The following is a 17,913-nucleotide window of genomic DNA, read 5'->3' as shown; positions in this document are numbered from 1 at the left end:
TGTAAGATGAGGTCTTTGAACCAGATTACTCACCGTCCAGAGACAAGAAAGACTCCATCTTGGGGGTATTTGAGGCATGAACCATCCCTGGTCCAAAGTAGTGACCCAATTGCTAATCTCCTGTAATGGGAGAGAAGAAAAAATACCAAACCCAGGATTTAATAGAGTACTATGCTGCAAAGATAATTTAATGCTAAACAAAGACAAGTCTGTTATACCAAGGGCAGAATTCTAGTTCAGAAAACCTGGGACCCTGACAGTTGGGGTCAGAACATCTGGTGATGAATGACGGTAAAAACATCGATGGTGAATGCCACCAATTATTTGGCTCCCCAGATTCCTCTGAACCCACAGAATCTATAGAATTAGCTGCCCTCTCATTAAGAACAAGCATTCTGCCTATGTGGGAACACATTGTAGAGGCCGCTTTCCTGCAAGGCAACAGAAATACCCCTCAGGATATGCCCCAACTTCCTGTCCTAGATGGTAGGCCAACAACTAAAGCTAAATTGCATCATGAATCAGCTATGGATGTGCTAGGCCTGCTGAGTGAGAAAAAGAATACATCCTGAAAGAGATTGAAGAATTAAGCACCATGTACCAGCAGGAGCTAAGGGAGTACCATGGAACTATATTTGGAGAATACTTGAGCAAAGGAGCCAAAATATAAGACTGGATAAGGAATAATTTATTAACTTAAGGGCATGTCTCAGGATACATGATTTAACACTCTGGTAAGGACCCTACAAAATGAAGCAAACTCATTAGGTGGCTCCTGGAAGTCTAGAAAAAATGATGCTCTTCACCGATTAAGGCTGAAATGCCTGAACTGCCATGGCAGACAGTGGAGGAGAGGCTCAAAAGGCTCAGGGAAGTAAGTATGCTGGAGTGGATATATTACATGAGAGCAGACGACTCACTAGAGAATCATGTTCCAAAGGACAAGTGTGATCACCAAAGCCATGAGAAATACACTGGTAAGAAAGGAGAAAACATCACTAAGTTCACTGGTAGACTGGTTCTGCTGGCCAGGGCTAATGGCAGCTAGCGTTCATGGTCTAGATGCTGAGACACTGCTCTCAGCACTTGAATATCAGAAGCTGGAGGGGGAGGGGATCAATTACCGTAACAATTGGCAAGATCAAGATACCAATCAGGGAGCTTCGATTCACAGATCCATAGATAAGGCTAGCAGAACATGGCATCCATTGAGACAGAATGTGTGCCAATAGGGGTGTTGTTATATGTATGTACATTATATTTATATATCCCTTTCTGGTTCCAGTGAGTTTTTTCCCCATTAGTGGATTAGGGAAGCCCAGTGACAATCTCTGTCCTGTGAGTTTCTCAGCCACCTAGCCGGTGAGTTTTTGCAGACCACTTCTGGCCTGTGGCTTCTTAAATTGAGTTTTTCTGCAGCCTCACCCCCCTCTAGATTCTGCTTAGGGGCTTTAGCTCACCAGTTCTCAACAGTGAATTTCTCTCAGCCACCCAGTAGGCTCCAGCTTGACCATGTCCTCTAGTGAGTTTGTCTCCCACTCAGACTACAACTACCTGGGGACCAGCTCAAAGCTGCCAGCACCTTCCACTAAATTTCTTTAACTCTCAGCAGTCTGTTTATAGCAGACCAGCTATAGCTGACCAACATCCTCTAATGAATTTCACTGCCACTGAACTGACTATTCCCACAAACCAGCTCAGGTCTGTACTCTAAAAATTTTCTTTGCTATCAGCAGGCTGCATGCCCCTGTGGCAGCTACAGCCTCCTCAATCTCAGACTAGGGCTTGGTGAGCTCCATTCTAAGTGCTTAGTTTCTTCCTTGGTTATTCTCTCTTGGTCCTAAAAATAGGAGCTGATTTCTTTATTTGCCATTTCAGTATTCCTTAACATTCAATTCCCCCTTCTAATAGCTAACCAAATTTTACTCGTTGACAAGTTTAATGGCATTATTGAGATAGAATTCACATAATATAAAATGAACTCACTTAAAACTGTATAACTCAGTGGGTTTTACTATATTCAGAGTCGGGCAACCTTCACAATTTTAGAACATTCTCACTTCAAAAAGAAACTCTATACCCATAAGCAGACTCTTCACTGTCCACCAACTCCCATCCTAGTCAACCCCTAATCTGTTTTGTCTCTGTAGACTTGCATACTTGACATTTCATATGAATTCCAGATCATACAATATGTGGTCCTTTGTGACTGAGTTATTTCACTTAGCATACTGTTTTCAAGCTTCATCTGTTAGAGTATCAGTACTTCATTTCTTTTCATTGCTGAATAATGTATTACAGATATACCATATTTTGTTTATTCATTCATCAATAGATGGACATTTGAGTTGTGTCCATTTTTTGGCTATTATAAGATAATACTGCTATAAACAACTGTCAAAGTTTTTGAGTGGATCTATGTTTTTCATTTCTTTGGGATATATACCTAGAAGTGGAATTGCCGTCATACGGCAAAGACATTTAAGTGTGAGGAAAAGTCCAGTTGTTTCCAAAGTGACTACGCCATTTTACATTTTGACCAACAATGTACGAGTTTCAGTTTCTTGATATACTCACTAGCACTTGTTATTGTCTGTCTTTTTTATTATACCCATTCTAAAGGGTGTGAGGTAATATCCCATCATGCTATGGATTTGTATTTCCCTAATGACTAAAAGTATTAACCATTTTTTCACGTTGTTACCAGCTATTTGTATAACTTGTTTGGAAAATGTCTATCCAAATCCTTTGATCATTTTTTAATTGAGCTGTCTTTTTATTAGAGTTGTAATCATTCTGTGTATTATGGATACAATTCCCATGTTAGAGACATGATTTAAAAGTATTTCCTCCCATTTTGTACTTCTTGAGTTCTTTGAAACACAAATGTTTTCATCTTGATGAATTCCAATTTATCTATTGTTTCTAATATTTTTATCATTTTATACCTGATTTTTAGGTCTTCGAACCATTCTGAGTTATCTTTTATGCTTGGTGTGAGGAAGGTATCCAAAAACATTCTATTGCATGTGGCTATCCAGTTGTCCTAGCAGCATATGTTAAAAGACTATTCTTTCCATGTAAACTAATTGATCATCAAACATGTCAGTTTATTTCTGGACTCTCAGTTCTGTTCCATCAATCTGTATGTCTATTCTTATATCAGTACTACATTGTTTTGATTACAGTGGCTTTGTGGTAGGTTTCTAAATGGGGAACTGTGAGTTTTCCAATTTTATTCTTTTCAAAACAGTTTTGATGAGTTTGGATCTTGCATCTCCATATGAATTTTTAGAACAAGGTTGTCAATTTGTAAAAAAAAAAAAAAAAAAAAATCTGGAATTCCAAAAAGGCAGCTGAAATTTTGACAGGGATTTCAACAAACCTATGAATCAATTTGGGAAGGACTACCATCTTAACAATATTAAGTGCACTAATGCACAAGCATGGGATGCCTCTACATTTATTCAGGTCCTCTTTAATTTCTTTCAACAGTGAATTGTAGTTTCGGTGTAAGTCTTGCATTGCTTTGGTCAAATTTATTCCTAAGGATTTTATTCCGTTAGATCCCATTGGAAATGGAACTTCCCCCCTTAATTTCCTTTTAAGATTGCTTGCTGCTAATTAAATTTAGTGATAGGAGTGATTTTTCTATTGATCTTATATTCTGCACCCTTGTTGATCTCACTTATTAACTAAAAGAAGTATTTTTTAGTAGAATCTTTAGGATTTTCCATACACAAGGTCATATCATCTAAAAAGAGGTATTTTAGGTGTTTCTGCTGTAGCACACTGGGATTGGCGGCATCTTGGAAGCACTGGGTCACCGGTTTGATCCCCAGCTCAGCACAGCGGGTTAAGGATCTGGTGTTGCTGCAGCTGTGGCTTTGAGGGCAACTGCGGCCTGGATCTGATCCTGGCCCAGAACTCCCTATCAGCCAAAAATGAAAAAAAAAAAAAAAGATATTTTAAATTATTCCTTTCCCATTTGGATGCCTTTTGTTTCTTTTATTTGCCTAATTGCCACCAATATGATGTTTAATAGAAGCAGTAAGAGTGGACATCTTTCTTGTTCCTGATCTTAATGTTGTCAGTCTTTCACTTTTAAGTTTGACATTAGCAGTAGTCCTGAAAATAAAACCCCATTCCTAATATCAGAGGGAAGAGAACAGACTTCATTCATAGAGAAGTAATTTGTTTTGACCACTCTGGTGACTTTCCATAAGACTGGGCTTTTGCCTGACATGAAGCTGACCCAGAGCTACAGCAACTACCTAGGGGCAATGCTGAAAACATTGACAAGTAGCTGTTTTAGTCACTGCTGTCTAAGATAGATAAAATTTGAGGCAAGCAACAGAGTGAAAACTAGAAATAAAAGCCATAAGAGCTTTATAAAGCTCCTGGGAATCTAAAAGGCCATACACATGCCTAGGGCTATGTGTACCCTAAGGAAAGACCTGAGAAAGCTCTGAGCTCTCATATCTGATCTGGAGCCTCTGCTGAAGTAAGAAGTGATGGGTAAAGCAGAGTTATAAACTGCCTAAGTGAAGGTTTACCACAAAAACACAAAGAGTCCCTTGGCAAAGATTTTTTTTTCATTCCAAGTATTCAAAAAATTCTGTCCAATCATCAGCTGACCATTACATTGACATAACAGAGACTTTAGTGGCCACACAAAACAAGGAATACAGACTTTACAAAATTAGTTTAGAAGTTACTAAATAAACAATAACTACACCAAGCAGAAATGACAACAAACCCTGGAGGGTAGGTGAGGGAAGGTGAAGAGTCTGATTTTTAGAGTTGCCACATCACAATATTTTAAATGTCCTGATCACAACAACAAAAAAATTATAAGGCCTGCAAAGAAAGAGGAAAGTATTGCCCACATACACATAAAAAAAGCAAGATTTGGAGTTCCCGTCGTGGCGCAGTGGTTAACGAATCCGACTAGGAACCATGAGGTTGCGGGTTCGGTCCCTGCCCTTGCTCAGTGGGTTAACGATCCGGCGTTGCCATGAGCTATGATGTAGGTTGCAGACGCGGCTCGGATCCCGCGTTGCTGTGGCTCTGGCGTAGGTTGGTAGCTACAGCTCCGATTAGACCCCTAGCCTGGGAACCTCCATATGCCACAGGAGCGGCCTAAAGAAATAGCAAAAAGATTAAAAAAAAAAAAAAAAAAAGCAAGATTTTAACTTAGCTATTTTAAATCTGTTCAAATAGCTGAAGAAAATAATATTTAAAGAATGAAAGAGGAGTTTCCCTGAGGCTCAGTGGAAACAAATCCAACTAGTATCCATGAGGATGTGGGTTCCATCCCTGGCCTCGTTCAGTGGGTTAACAATCTAGTGTTGCCATGAGCTGTGGTGTAGGTTGTGGAATCAGCTCAGATTTGGCATTGCTGTGGCTGTAGCATGGGCCAGTAGCTGTGGCCCTGATTTGACCCCTAGCCTGGGAATCTCCAGACACTGCAGGTGTGGCCCAAAAAGAGGGAAAAAAAAAAGAAAGAAAGGAAGGAAGAAAGAAAGAAAAGTAAAAGCTGTCTCAACCAAATAAAGACTATAAATAAACAGAAGTTATGAAAAGAACTTTTAATACTAGAACTTAAAATTACAGAGTTGAAAAGTAAATTTAAAAAATCACCAGAAGGGCTCAGCAACTGATTTGAATGGGCAGAAGAAAGAATCCATTGGCTTAGAAGATAAGTCAATTGATATTTCCAGACTACGGAACAGAAAGACAAAAAAGTGAAGAGAAATGAACAGAGCCTGAGAAACCCGTGGGACAATATCAAGCATAACAGCATATAAAATATGTGAGTCTCGGCAGAGAAGAAAAAGAAAGCATCAGAATGAATGTTTGAAGAAATAATAAACAAAAACTTCCCAAATTTGATGCAAAGCATAGTCTACCAACCCACAAAGCATCAAGAACTTCAAAAAATGTGCATATCAGCCATACCATAAACTATCGAAGAAGAGAATCTTGAAAGTGGCAAGAGAGAAATGACTCATCATATGCAAAGGATCCTCAGTAAAATTATCAACTGACTTCTTGTCAGAAACCATGGAAATCAGATGGTAGTGAAATGACATAGGCAAAGTTCTGCATAGAAAAGACTGCCAATCAAGAATTCTATTTTCGGCAAAACCATTCTTCAAAAAGGAAGAAAAAATTAAAAACATATTCAGATAAACACTGCCAGCAGACCTGACCTACCAAAAAAAGTCCTTCAGATTTAAAGGACACTAAAAAGTAATTCTACTCAATTAGACACAAAGAAATACAGAACTGATAAATGTAAACACCAGCAGAGGTAAATATAAAAGACCAAAAAATATTTGTCATTTTCCCTTTCTAATTTAAAAGACAAATGCATAAAGCAGTCATTATAAACCTGCACTGATGGGCACACAATTTATAAAGACATAATCTGGGACAATAACAACATGGGGATGGAGAAATGAAGCTATATATTTTATTATTGAAATTACATTGGTGTTAATCCAAACCAGGTGAAATAGAGCAAATTTACAATCTCTTCTAAAAAAAATTCTATGCATCTTTTTTTATTTTTCATTTGTGATTTTGGCAACATATCTAGGGCTTTACCTAAACAATGGTCTAAATATTTACTTCTACAAGTTTTATAGTTTTTGCTTATATGTAGGTTTATAATCCATCTTGAGTTAATTTCTGTGTATGTGGTGTGAGGAAGACTTTATTTTTTTTCTGTCTGTGCTTCAGATTTCACAATCTCTATCAATCTGTCTTCAGGTTTGCCGATTCTTCTGCCAGTTCAAATCTACCATTTAGCCTCTTTAGTAAAATTTTCACCTTGGTTATTGCACTTTCCAAGAATTTTCACCGTTTTTTTTTTTGTAATTTCAAATCTTATTTATATTTTCCATTTGATAAGACATTGTCAGTATACTTTAATTCTTTAAATCTGGTTTCCTTTAGTTGATTAACATTTATCCTGTATCTGATACCCCTCAGTATCTGCTGCCTTTTTCTCAATGTCACACTTCTCTGTTGCTTGGAATGTCTCATAACCTTATGTTGAAAACCAGACATTTTAGGTAACATATTGTAGGATTTCCTCCCCAACTATGGATTTTTGTAACTTGGCAGAACTAATTTATCAAGTTTATTTCCCCCTCACAGTATACCTTCTCTGATGTCACTGCTCAACTTGTTTCCCCATTTTTAAGCCTGACATCTTACGGGTCGCTTCCAAGTCAGCACCATTCAGTGATCAGCCACTAATTGACTGATCAGAGGTTGTGCTTAAGCCCTGTGAATCAGTGATGTTTACATCCTTTACCTTCGGATTTGTGTGTGACTTTGAGACTGCTTTTATCCTTTAGGGAGTTTACAAGTTTTGCCCTACATTCAGTCAGGGTTGCTCCTATGTGGCTGCAGCCTTGAGCATGCACACATTCTTTGTGATCACGAAGGATGACTGTGGTTTTATCAACCTTTTTTTTCCTCTCTCTGATCTATTGTTTTCAACAGTACTATAGGGTATAAATTGCTCCTGTCTGATCCAGATAAAGTCCAGCCCCTTGTAAAGGACAGCATGTTAGCAAGTCTTTGAAGTTCACTCCAAACCTCTCTTTAACAGAGTATCTGTGCCTTTGTGCTACAGAGCTGGTTGTGGGGTGGGGGAGTGTTGGCAAACTGGCTCTTCATTGAATGCCCCCTGAATCCTCCCTGTGGAATAGCTATGTTGGTGGTTAGGGGAAGGGACAGGAGAATCTGCTGCCACCTCCCAGTACAGTTCTTCTATAGCCCAGAACCAGGGAGAACAGGATGTGCCAATGATCACCAGCTACTGAACATACAATAGTTCTGCCTTACAAAGCCAAGAGAGATGCAAGCTGCCACTTAGCTGTCAATCCAACCAGAGCAGCAAGGTCTCTTGCAACAAAAATGTGTAGCAAAGGTGGACTGCACTATTTTGTAGCTTCCCTGTCCTGATTCTCGTTATACTGCAGGTATTGGGAGTTAGGCACTGGGCACCACTACTCAGCTGCCACCATCTTTTCAATATAAGCATTCTGTAGGACACAGACATGGAAAATGGGATCTACCAAATAAGGGTATATTTGCTCTTACACTCAGAAACACTGTAATTCTCTCAGTTAGGTTTTGTGGTTTTTCTTTTGGCAGCTTCACACAATTTTTATTACTTTATTGCTTCCCAAGTGATTATTGTTAAGTGTCCAGAAAGCTAAGTATTTCTCAGTGTACCTCTTTGGATTTTCCAAATATTGAAGTCATTTGCAAATAGTATTTTGCTCTCTTCTCAAGTTTTCGTTTTGCCTTTCTACCCTTTTACATTAGCAATAGCTTATGAAATAACCAGTGACAGCAGGCAGCTATGTTTCACTACTTAATTGAAAGAGGCAATTTGAGCTGCAACCTAAACACGATCTTCATTTTTGGTTGAAGGACTCTAAAAGTATTAAGGAAGAATTCTTCTCTTAACATACTAAGAATGTCTCTACTAGGAATGAATATTTCTTAGTAAGTACATTCTTCTATCAACTAAAATCATGATTTTCAAAACTGACATTAACATTCTTCCTACATTCTCAAGTTTACACTGCCATAATTTACGCTATATTAAACTTAATAGAAGCCAATTTAGAAAGAGGTACAGTCAAAAAAATAATTCAAGGGAGACTTGCAATGACCACTAAAATCAACTAAGCTATTTAAACTCTCCAGTATAGGGAAATTCTGCAAATGCCACACTCTTAACATCCCCCAGCAAGTTTCATCAGATGAGATCTCCAAGGCACTTTGCTGAAAACAAAGATTCTAATAACAAATTGCTGTGGCAAGGAACAGAGCCAATACCTCAACACAAGTGGGATTACTCTAAGTAAGCGGATGTCATTGGTGAAAAGGAATCACTTACTAAAAAGAAAAAATCAGTAGTGAGCATGGAATTAATACAATATTCTGGTTTTGGCTCACCTCCATTCCCAAAACCCCATCCTCATCCTTAAAGAACTGCTATTACTTTTTCTCACCAATGATTTCATATCACTAGAAGAACTAGTATCGACTTCTCATCTAATCTGGATATAAATTTTCACAGTAATTGATTGATCTCATCTTTAATCTCCCCATAAGCTGCATTACCCTTAGCACACATAAGACCTATCTATACTTTACCCATTAATTATTTTCATTAGGTTTACATTCATTTCACTTTTAAACAAATACATCTACATTGGTGACTACATATATACACACACATATTTTAGTTTTTATACTTGTAACTTTTATAAAGCTGGTGTCTATTACAAACAAACAACAAAAAAAACCCACCAAACTTCTGTTGTTAACAAAAATCCCAATCTAAGGTCAGATTTTTGACAGAAAGTAAGAGTTAGTAAACCATTTGGTGTGGGCCAAATTTGGCCCACTGACAATTTTTAACAAAGTTTTATTAAAATATAGGCTTACTCATTCATGTGTTGTTTTTGGCCACTTCTGCCACAGTCATAGTTAAGTAGTTATGACGAAGACTAAATGGCCTACAAAGCCTAAGTTGTTTGTCTGATCCTTTGATGAAATATCTTGCTGACCCCTTAATGAAAACAAAACTCTTCATAAAAACTAATACATTTCAGGGAGTTCCTGTCGTGGCGCAGTGGTTAACGAATCCGACTAGGAACCATGAGGTTGCGGGTTCGATCCCTGCCCTTGCTCAGTGGGTTAACGATCTGGCGTTGCCATGAGCTGTGGTGTAGGTCGCAGACACGGCTCAGATCCCGAGTTGCTGTGGCCCTGGCATAGGCTGGTGGTTACAGCTCCGATTTGACCCCTAGCCTGGGAACCTCCCATATGCCGCGGGATCGGCCCAAGAAGTGGCAAAAAGACAAAAAACAAACAAACAAACAAAATAAATAAATTAATTAATTAATGTAAAAAAAAACTAATACATTTCAATCCATGTTGAATGCTTTGTAAGATAAGGAAAACTCTTTGAAAGTTAAACTATTATTTTAAGTGAATGACAAATAGTAAGGCTCATTTCAATGGAGATAGACAAATAGGAGAAAAAAATAGGACATACAGAAAAAAAACAAATAGGAAACACATTACCAACTTGAAGTTAGATTGCAAAGATAAAATTAACTCTTCCAGTTGTAATAAGAACCTCAAACTAATGAACATATCTTGGAAAGCCATCTTTAGCTCAGTTTTGGCCAGAAGGAAAGGATAGAGGGTTTTATTTTCGGATTTTCTGCTCTGGCAGTAAAGAGGCTTCAAGCAGGCTTGCCTCCTTAAGAATTACCTAAGTTTAAAAAAAGAATTCATAAAAGGTACCAACTAGAGTATCTGGGGCATGAAGCTTTTTAAAACAGCTTTTAAAACCTTAAGGCAAAAGGCATGTTTATCTCAACATTAGATATTTTTTCAATGTTATGATAATTCTGGAATGTATTTTTATAGTGCTGCAAACACTGGCAAGAGAGTTCCTTCTCTCTCTCCTCTATTCACAGAAGGTGACGCATCATAACAGATCTAACCATAACAGAGCAGTTGCTTCACTGTCTTAAGGTACTAAAGAAAGTAAGCCTCTGTGTGGCTTTTCTTATAGCATAGTTAAATTATAGTAAATACTATTCTTCTCAAACAAAATTTCAAAATTTCACCTATAATTTTTTTGGGGAAAAAAGCCCACTTTATTTTGCATTGTTCACTAGCATTAAAAAAAAAAAACAAACCTGAAATCTCAGTATTTCCCATTAGAATGAAATTCCCATTTGATTTTAGCACATTAAAAAATTATTGTGTAAACAGAAACTTAAGAGAAATTTAATTGAAGAAAACATTCATTACAGAAATTAACAATGCTTACCAGTCTTTAAACACCATATACATTATTAATATATACTGTATATTTCCAATCAACTCCATTCTTAGGCTCAATTTAAGAAACACAATTGTAACAGATTTTATACAAAAAATACTTCACTTCTAAGAAAGTAGACAAACTGCACAAAAACAGTACATGTATAATGTGCATAGCAAGATAGCTTGAAGCATCTATGTATGGCTTTCTTTAAAACAAAACTATAGGGGGAGAGGGCCCATCTGGGACCTAATGTTACAGTCAACATATGTAAACTGTTTCACATCTTTTAGGCACTTGCTAACAATAGTGTTCAATCCCTGAAAACTGAATTTACCCAAAAAAAAAAAAAATTGTACATCTGAAATAAAAACCAAAAAAATAACATGGGTAAAGTCTTATATATTCCTTTTAAATTAAACAGCAAGTTTTATTAGTGCATGCACAGAACTAAATTGAAAGAAAATAAACTTTTTATGTCAAAAAAATTTCTGTGCAAAATTTACATAACTGAAAGGTACAAAAATATGTACAGGTTTAAATTCCTTGTTATATACAGAAAAGAAGCCCTGAAGTTTTCTTTCAATCAATGAAAATGTCATAACACTTGTAGTAACCAAGTAACAAAAATTATATGGTATATAATTTTTAACACAAGAACTCCATTATCCAATGATCCAACAAAATTTGATCCAAACTTACAAAGTGAAAAGTTTAAATCAATGATTCTGCTGTCGTGAAAATAGCCATTTTAAAATGCTACCTGTTGGGCGCGTCCCTTCAGAATCTGTCCTGAAGTTTTATGCACTGCCACTCAGTCCAATATTAATGCTTCTTCATTTCCAACTGCAAACAATCAGTAAATAATCTGCTTTGGGTTGTCAGTCATACTGAAAAGTTGCTAACAAAAATGATTTGTCCCAGTGTGGACATGTTCAGACACTAATAATAAACACAAAAGTATGATCTGCTTTGTTAATCTTGCTTCAAAATATTGTTTCTGAGGAATAATTTTTAATTTTCAAGAAAAGCCATTCCCTTGGAAGTGCTTCTGTGTTTCACTCTTTTTAAAGGGATGGCAACCAAGAAAAAAACTGGCCATTTGGTTTATGGAGACAAACAATTTAAACCAAACAAGCATAGTCCTATGCAAGGGAATCGCTGGAGAATATATAATCAAATTCAGAAAAAATGTTCAAGTTCTTTAAATGGACTTCAAATCAGACCAAGAAAGTTTAATTCTCCTCTCAAGGCTGCCCATCTACTGTGATGCTTGACAGCCATTTGGAAAAAGAAAATTATCTTGGAGGGTGTTTCCATCACTGATATGGGACACAGCTTACCAGGAAAAAAGATCTACTTGTCAAAAACTCATCAATATGAGGTGTAACTGTAGTGAGTTAAAGGTACTCTAAAAGGAGCCTAATTACCTTCAAAACAACTATGTTTTGCAGATGTGGAGTAAGTTCTTTACCCAAGTTCTCCTAGTGTATCTTCATAAATGATGAGAAACTCCTTCAGTTCCACAGTGAAAGAGCTCTCAGAGGAGCTATACTTACCAAATTCGTAAGGCTGGTAGACGGAAAGAGGGAATGGGGCTGTCAGCCATTACCCTCTATCAAGAGTCACTAAAGAACTAAACTGGGAAAACTGTTTTATCAAAATTTTCTTTAGCCCTAACTTCCCAAGAACACATTTTTAAAAAATTAAATCAAGGTCCATCTGTGCTGATTAGGTTTCTTTCAAAACTTACATGTGCACCGACAGCATTTTCAATTATCACACTAAAACTTGCGTTCTTCCATGGAAACATAAGCAACTTTTAAATGTTTAATTTCAAGTACTATGTTGAAGTAAAAGTGTCTGCATTAGTAATTCAACCCACTATTTTCTTCTAAGGTAATTACTCTTCTTCTCCTTGGTAATTATGGTAAATTATTCTAACATATTCCAATCACGAGTAGCTTCCATTAAATGTCTCTGCCCATGACCAGCCCAAGTATCCTGATTGTCAAATACTCGACCACAAAACCAACAGTTAAATTTAGCTTTCAAAACGTTTTCAGAGGTAGTTTTCACAATCTGATAATTGTTTTTGCTTGTTTTTTTGAGAGTTAATTTTAGCACAAATCTTTCTTTCACAGAACTAACAGGTTTAAATGTTTTGTGCCTCTTGGGGAAATCATCACAAATTGTTTTAGAAGAGTTACAACAAACTGGTTTCAGTAAAGCATTGATAGTTCTTTTTGACAATGAAACCTTAAGTACACGTCCATTAAATTTAGCAATAGTTTTCATTACATTTACTACTTCTGGTGCATCTGCATCAGGATGATTCAAAACTACCACTGGTTGGTTTCTCCTAGGACATTTCACAAGTTGTTTGGAACTAAAGGGGAAAAGCCGCAAAGTTCTGACTGAATCTTTTGAAAGCCTAGGTCTGCTATATCCAAATGATTCACTGATATCTTCAGGCTTTGCTTTTTCTTTACACTTTCTGTGCAATGCTTTTTTTCTTGGAGGTTCTTGGTAACTATCTCTACACTTTCGTTTACAGTTTCTGTTTCTAGATACAAAGGCAGTTTCAGAATCTTTACTCCTTAAATGAGTTTTTATTCTTGAAAAATTTTTTTTCAAAGTCTTTTTCTTATTGACGCATCTCTCAATTGTACAATTAGTTTTACGTCTTAATACCCTGGCTTCTGAATGGTCGGTGATACATACTGGTTCCTCAGAAGATTCTGGGCATGTTGCAGAAGAAGTTATCACAATTTCATTTGCTGGCATCATATCATCTAGTAAGAAGGGTAAGGCATCTCTAGAAGATTCTGGCTCTTTCTGCTCTCCTCCTGTAGCTGGATGAGATGGTACATCATCTTTCTGCAATGAGGATGCAGAGGATGCAGAGTTGCTTACTGACAGATTATTAGCAGCAGTCACATTTAAAACAGGGTTAAAAATTTTCAGCAATATTTTTTGTGGTGTTCCTTCAGGTTTCTTTGGCTGTATATTTTTATAATAAGTACTATTTTGGACTAATTTAGGCTTAAGCAGCTCAGTCTTATTTGGCATCACACACTTTAAAAAAACAGCTTGTTTGCCATCAGGCAAAAGGGTGTAAAGAGGTGGTTTTGGGAAAATCTTGTTCTGCTGTTTTACTGAATCTGAGATATTCAACTTAGTGCCCTGATGCTCAGATGCTGTATTAGGGGTAGGAACAGCTTTCACTGAGGAACTTGCTGGCGTTTTAATAATGTAAGGACCTTTTAATGACAGGGTATTTTCTGAGCTACTTTTCATGCTCAAACAGCTGCCAATGCTGGAACAAAGTGCAGGGGTCAGACAATTACTGCTTGGTTCTACCTTTAAAATAGGTGGTCTGCAAGGCTCTTTAGTTGTAGTTCCACAAGCTTGAGCACTCTCAGTTTTGACAGCAGAAACACCTTCAAGTTTCCCATTATTAAATGTTAAGATCATCCCAGGTTTCTTGTTTAAGAGAAGAGAAGCAGGAACACCTTGTGTATTAACCAAAGGAAGTGGTTTTCCTGAAGCATGTAATCCAGGCTTGTTAGCAATGTGCAATGGAACAAAAAAGCCTCTTGGAGTCTGAACAAATAAAGCCTTTTTTGGCTCTGAATTTAGAAGTGGACTCTGCATATATAAAGAACCTAAATTTTGTGTAGTGGCTCGCAGTTTGTCTTTTACAAGCTGCTGTGTAATTATTGCATCTGACTGTGTCTTAAGTAATGTGCCAAACCCAGAAATTCTAGGCGTCTTCTCTGAATCTCTCACATCTTGTGACATTGACAGCATTTGTTTTTCTTTTCCACCACATTTTAAATTTGGATCGTTTGTAGGTCCATTAATCCCCATACTACAGGATGGAACTGGGAAGAGGCCTTGTCCTTTCAAGTCTTTTGAACATTCGACTATTTTATCTTCTCTCTCCTGTTTCTGAAATGACTGGTCGCAATGAAGTCTCAGGTCTTTACTTGGAGTGTTGCTAGAGTCTTGTTTCACATCAGGTTTTGCTTTTAATACTTCTTGAAGTAACTGGTTTACTTCAGGGGGCAAAAATTCTGATGCCTGTTGGCTCTGGAGAGAGAAAACAGATGTGATTCTAGGCATCATCGGTGACTCATCACTAGAGATGTCATCCCATTTAGGTTTTTCAGTCAAGCTCTCTAAATTTTGATTTTCATTAGTGTACAGGTTCTGTCCATCAATGTTTTGTCCTTTTTCTAAAACACACTGTTCTTCCATTTCAGCTTGTGTTTTTAAAGTTCCATCTTTAGTATTTAAAAGACTAATAGATGCTAACAGACTATCTGGATTTGAGCTCTCCTTCCTCACTAGTGATAAAACTGACTCGCTTATTGGTTGCTGAACAACTGTCTTGCTTAATGAAGATTCTTTTTGAGGGTTTTCACATGTTGCTGTTCCTGAAAACCGACGACGTTTATTAGAATTATTAACTTTCGAGTAATTATGAAAAGGTAATGATCCTTGGTTCGAAGATTCAACAGGTAACTCAGAGTTGACATAATTAATGCAATAGTTATGCATATCTCCACTGCTGTATGGATTTGGTTTGACAGTACAGGTAACTTTATCTGGACTTTTAATGGCAGTACCTGATACCTCAGGGTGACACTGAGTAATATGACTTCCCCATAAGTCAACATTATCTCTTGTTTCTACTTTTGTGGTTAAATTCACCGATGCTGTAATCAATTCTGATGTTGTTGGCAAAGAAGATACACTTTTTTCATCATCCATTGTTGGAAGCATATTACTTGTTTGAGATAGCAAAGCCACTTCTTTTTCTGAAGTTACTTTCCCTGAAAGTATAGGAGATGAACATGAAAATGGAGTAGATGCCTTCATATAAATGGTATCATTTAACTCCGTTGTTACTCCTGTTAAAAATGCAGTGGTGTCCAAAGTCTGAGGCTGCAAATTTGCAGTACTGTGCCTTGTGGCACCTGACTGTGAGCCTGGTAAATATAAATTCTGTTTACTGGTAGGCAACAATTTTATTACAATATGTTGTTTTCCATCCACCATCTTAAAACCCATAAATTTAGCACTGTAGTTAGCAGGAATTGTTATTCTATTATTTTTTACCATTAACACTGTAGGTCCTTGAAGGGCAGTCTTCAAGAAACCTGTAGTAGAATTTGATCCCTCTTCAGCTCTGTTACACTGTCCAGTAGACAGAAGAGTTGGCTTTTCTGACTCTGACTCAGCAGGTTTATCATTATTCTCACAGTATAGTCTTTCGTCCTTTTCTTCATTTATATGTTCTTGAACAAGACGGCTCTGGTCTTCAGATTTAGCCTGTGTTTTGTTCACTTTTTTAAGCACTTGAGTGTTTTTTTCTATACTTCTGTCACTGCCATTGTTGATTTTCTTACGTTTCCAGAATGTCTTCCTTGATGCACCTATTTTGTATCTTTTCAGTATTAACTTAAGTCCTGTTGAAGTCTTTGCCATCCTCTTTTCATATTTGTCTTTTTCCAGTTTTTCTTTTGCATATAAATGTTCTTTGTGCAAAGTTATAACATGTCTTATAAGGTGCTCTCTCCTGGTGGCACCATAGCTACAATATTGACAAGTGAAGGGAAACGTACCAGAATGAATATGAAGGTGCTTCTGAAGCTCTCCTTTGGTTAAACATATATAATGGCATTTATCACATTTATAAAGGACTTCATTATGTCTATGAATGTGCTGAACAAATGTACCAACATCCTGGGTAGAGAATTCACACTTTTCACATTGAAAATTACCATTTACACAATGTGTGGATGAAAAATGCTTCGTCAAGTCTAATAAAGTATATAAATTCTCATTGTTACAAATATCACATTTTACTAAAGTGATTCTATGGGTTCGTCTGTGTTGTTTAAACACCTGGAAGTCATTTGCTGAAAAACTGCACATTTCACAAGGATATGAAGGTAATTCACCATGGTGCCACATTTGAAAGTGTTTCTGCAAATCATTTGGGCTATATCGAGTGCTATCTCGGCACTTTAAACAGTTGAAATTGAGTATTTTTGCAGACATTTTTATACCTTCTTCGACTCTCTCAGACTTATGGAGCAACACACACTCCTCTATACAGTTTACAGTCTTTATACTGATAGATTTTCTTGCAGTCTGTGGTTTATGCTGAAATAATTTTCTGTATTTGTCAACTTCATGTTTCAACAGAACTTCATTTGGAATATTTATCCTGGGCAAAACAATTTTCACATTTTTTAGTTCATAATGAAAATGACTTTCTGAAATTTTTGGCTTAAGTACTGATCTGACAGTATCAACTATCTCATTTTTCACATCATAATCTTTTTTTAAAGTATTCTGCTTTTCATCAAAAAATAAATGTTTCTGTTCAGATGGCATGATTTAACCAAAAAAAATCCCAATTTCTTTTTTTCCTGAAAACTCTTGAAGTTACTTGTAATTTGAACAGGAAACAATACTGTGCTGAGACATCTTCAAAATACCAGGATTTTTCCCACATTAACTCACCTAAAATCAAACAAAGAACTGAAATTTTCATCACAGAAGTATGAATAAATTTCACATTTTCAGTTCATTTTGACACAAAGGAAATATGCTGATCAAATAAATGCAAGATATAAAAACCTGTCAAATATCTTAAGGACAGCTTACCAAGAAGCAATAATCTGAAGTAGAAAATAACACTGATCTGCATCTCAGGAAATACAAGTTTACGTCCAGCTCTGCTCTGTGACACTGGGCAAGCTTTCAATTCTCTGCACCTCAGTTTCCTCATCTAAAGAAAGCCACAACTGGATAAGCACCCTTAAGCTCTAAGATTTTTATATTAAGTTCATACTACAGTTTTTAAACAGGATTTTAAAAATCTAAATGAGAGCCTTATATTAAGTTCCACTTATGTACATGGTTCTAATAATATACATATACCATTAACTTCCTCAGTTGCTTAATTGACACTATTACCTTGTGAGAATTTCAACAGACTTCTCTCATGCCTCAGG

At 36.7% G+C, this 17,913-nt stretch overlaps 1 protein-coding gene across 4 annotated transcripts in view; it reads right to left on the bottom strand.

The window, feature by feature from the left end:
- The window catches only part of ZNF518A (zinc finger protein 518A), a 60,796-nt gene that overhangs the window by 21,449 nt on the left and 21,434 nt on the right, over positions 1–17,913 (bottom strand). For 2 of the 4 annotated variants that reach the window (XR_007132407.1, XR_007132408.1), the window contains exon 5: positions 34–120. Coding sequence is in view for 2 of the 4 variants with exons in the window: in XM_047762152.1 (XP_047618108.1) it covers positions 12,815–17,290 (4,476 nt within the window). In the remaining 2 variants the exon portion in view is untranslated. Of the gene's footprint in view, positions 1–33; positions 121–10,820; positions 17,420–17,913 lie in introns of those variants that run through there. The other 2 variants (XM_047762152.1, XM_047762153.1) reach the window with 1 other exon arrangement.

This window comes from Phacochoerus africanus, chromosome 15 (assembly GCF_016906955.1).
Source record: "Phacochoerus africanus isolate WHEZ1 chromosome 15, ROS_Pafr_v1, whole genome shotgun sequence".
Classification (NCBI taxonomy): Eukaryota; Metazoa; Chordata; class Mammalia; order Artiodactyla; family Suidae; genus Phacochoerus; species Phacochoerus africanus.
The sequence above is the reverse complement of the archived record's forward strand: the minus strand, read 5'-3'. Positions and strand labels throughout refer to the sequence as shown.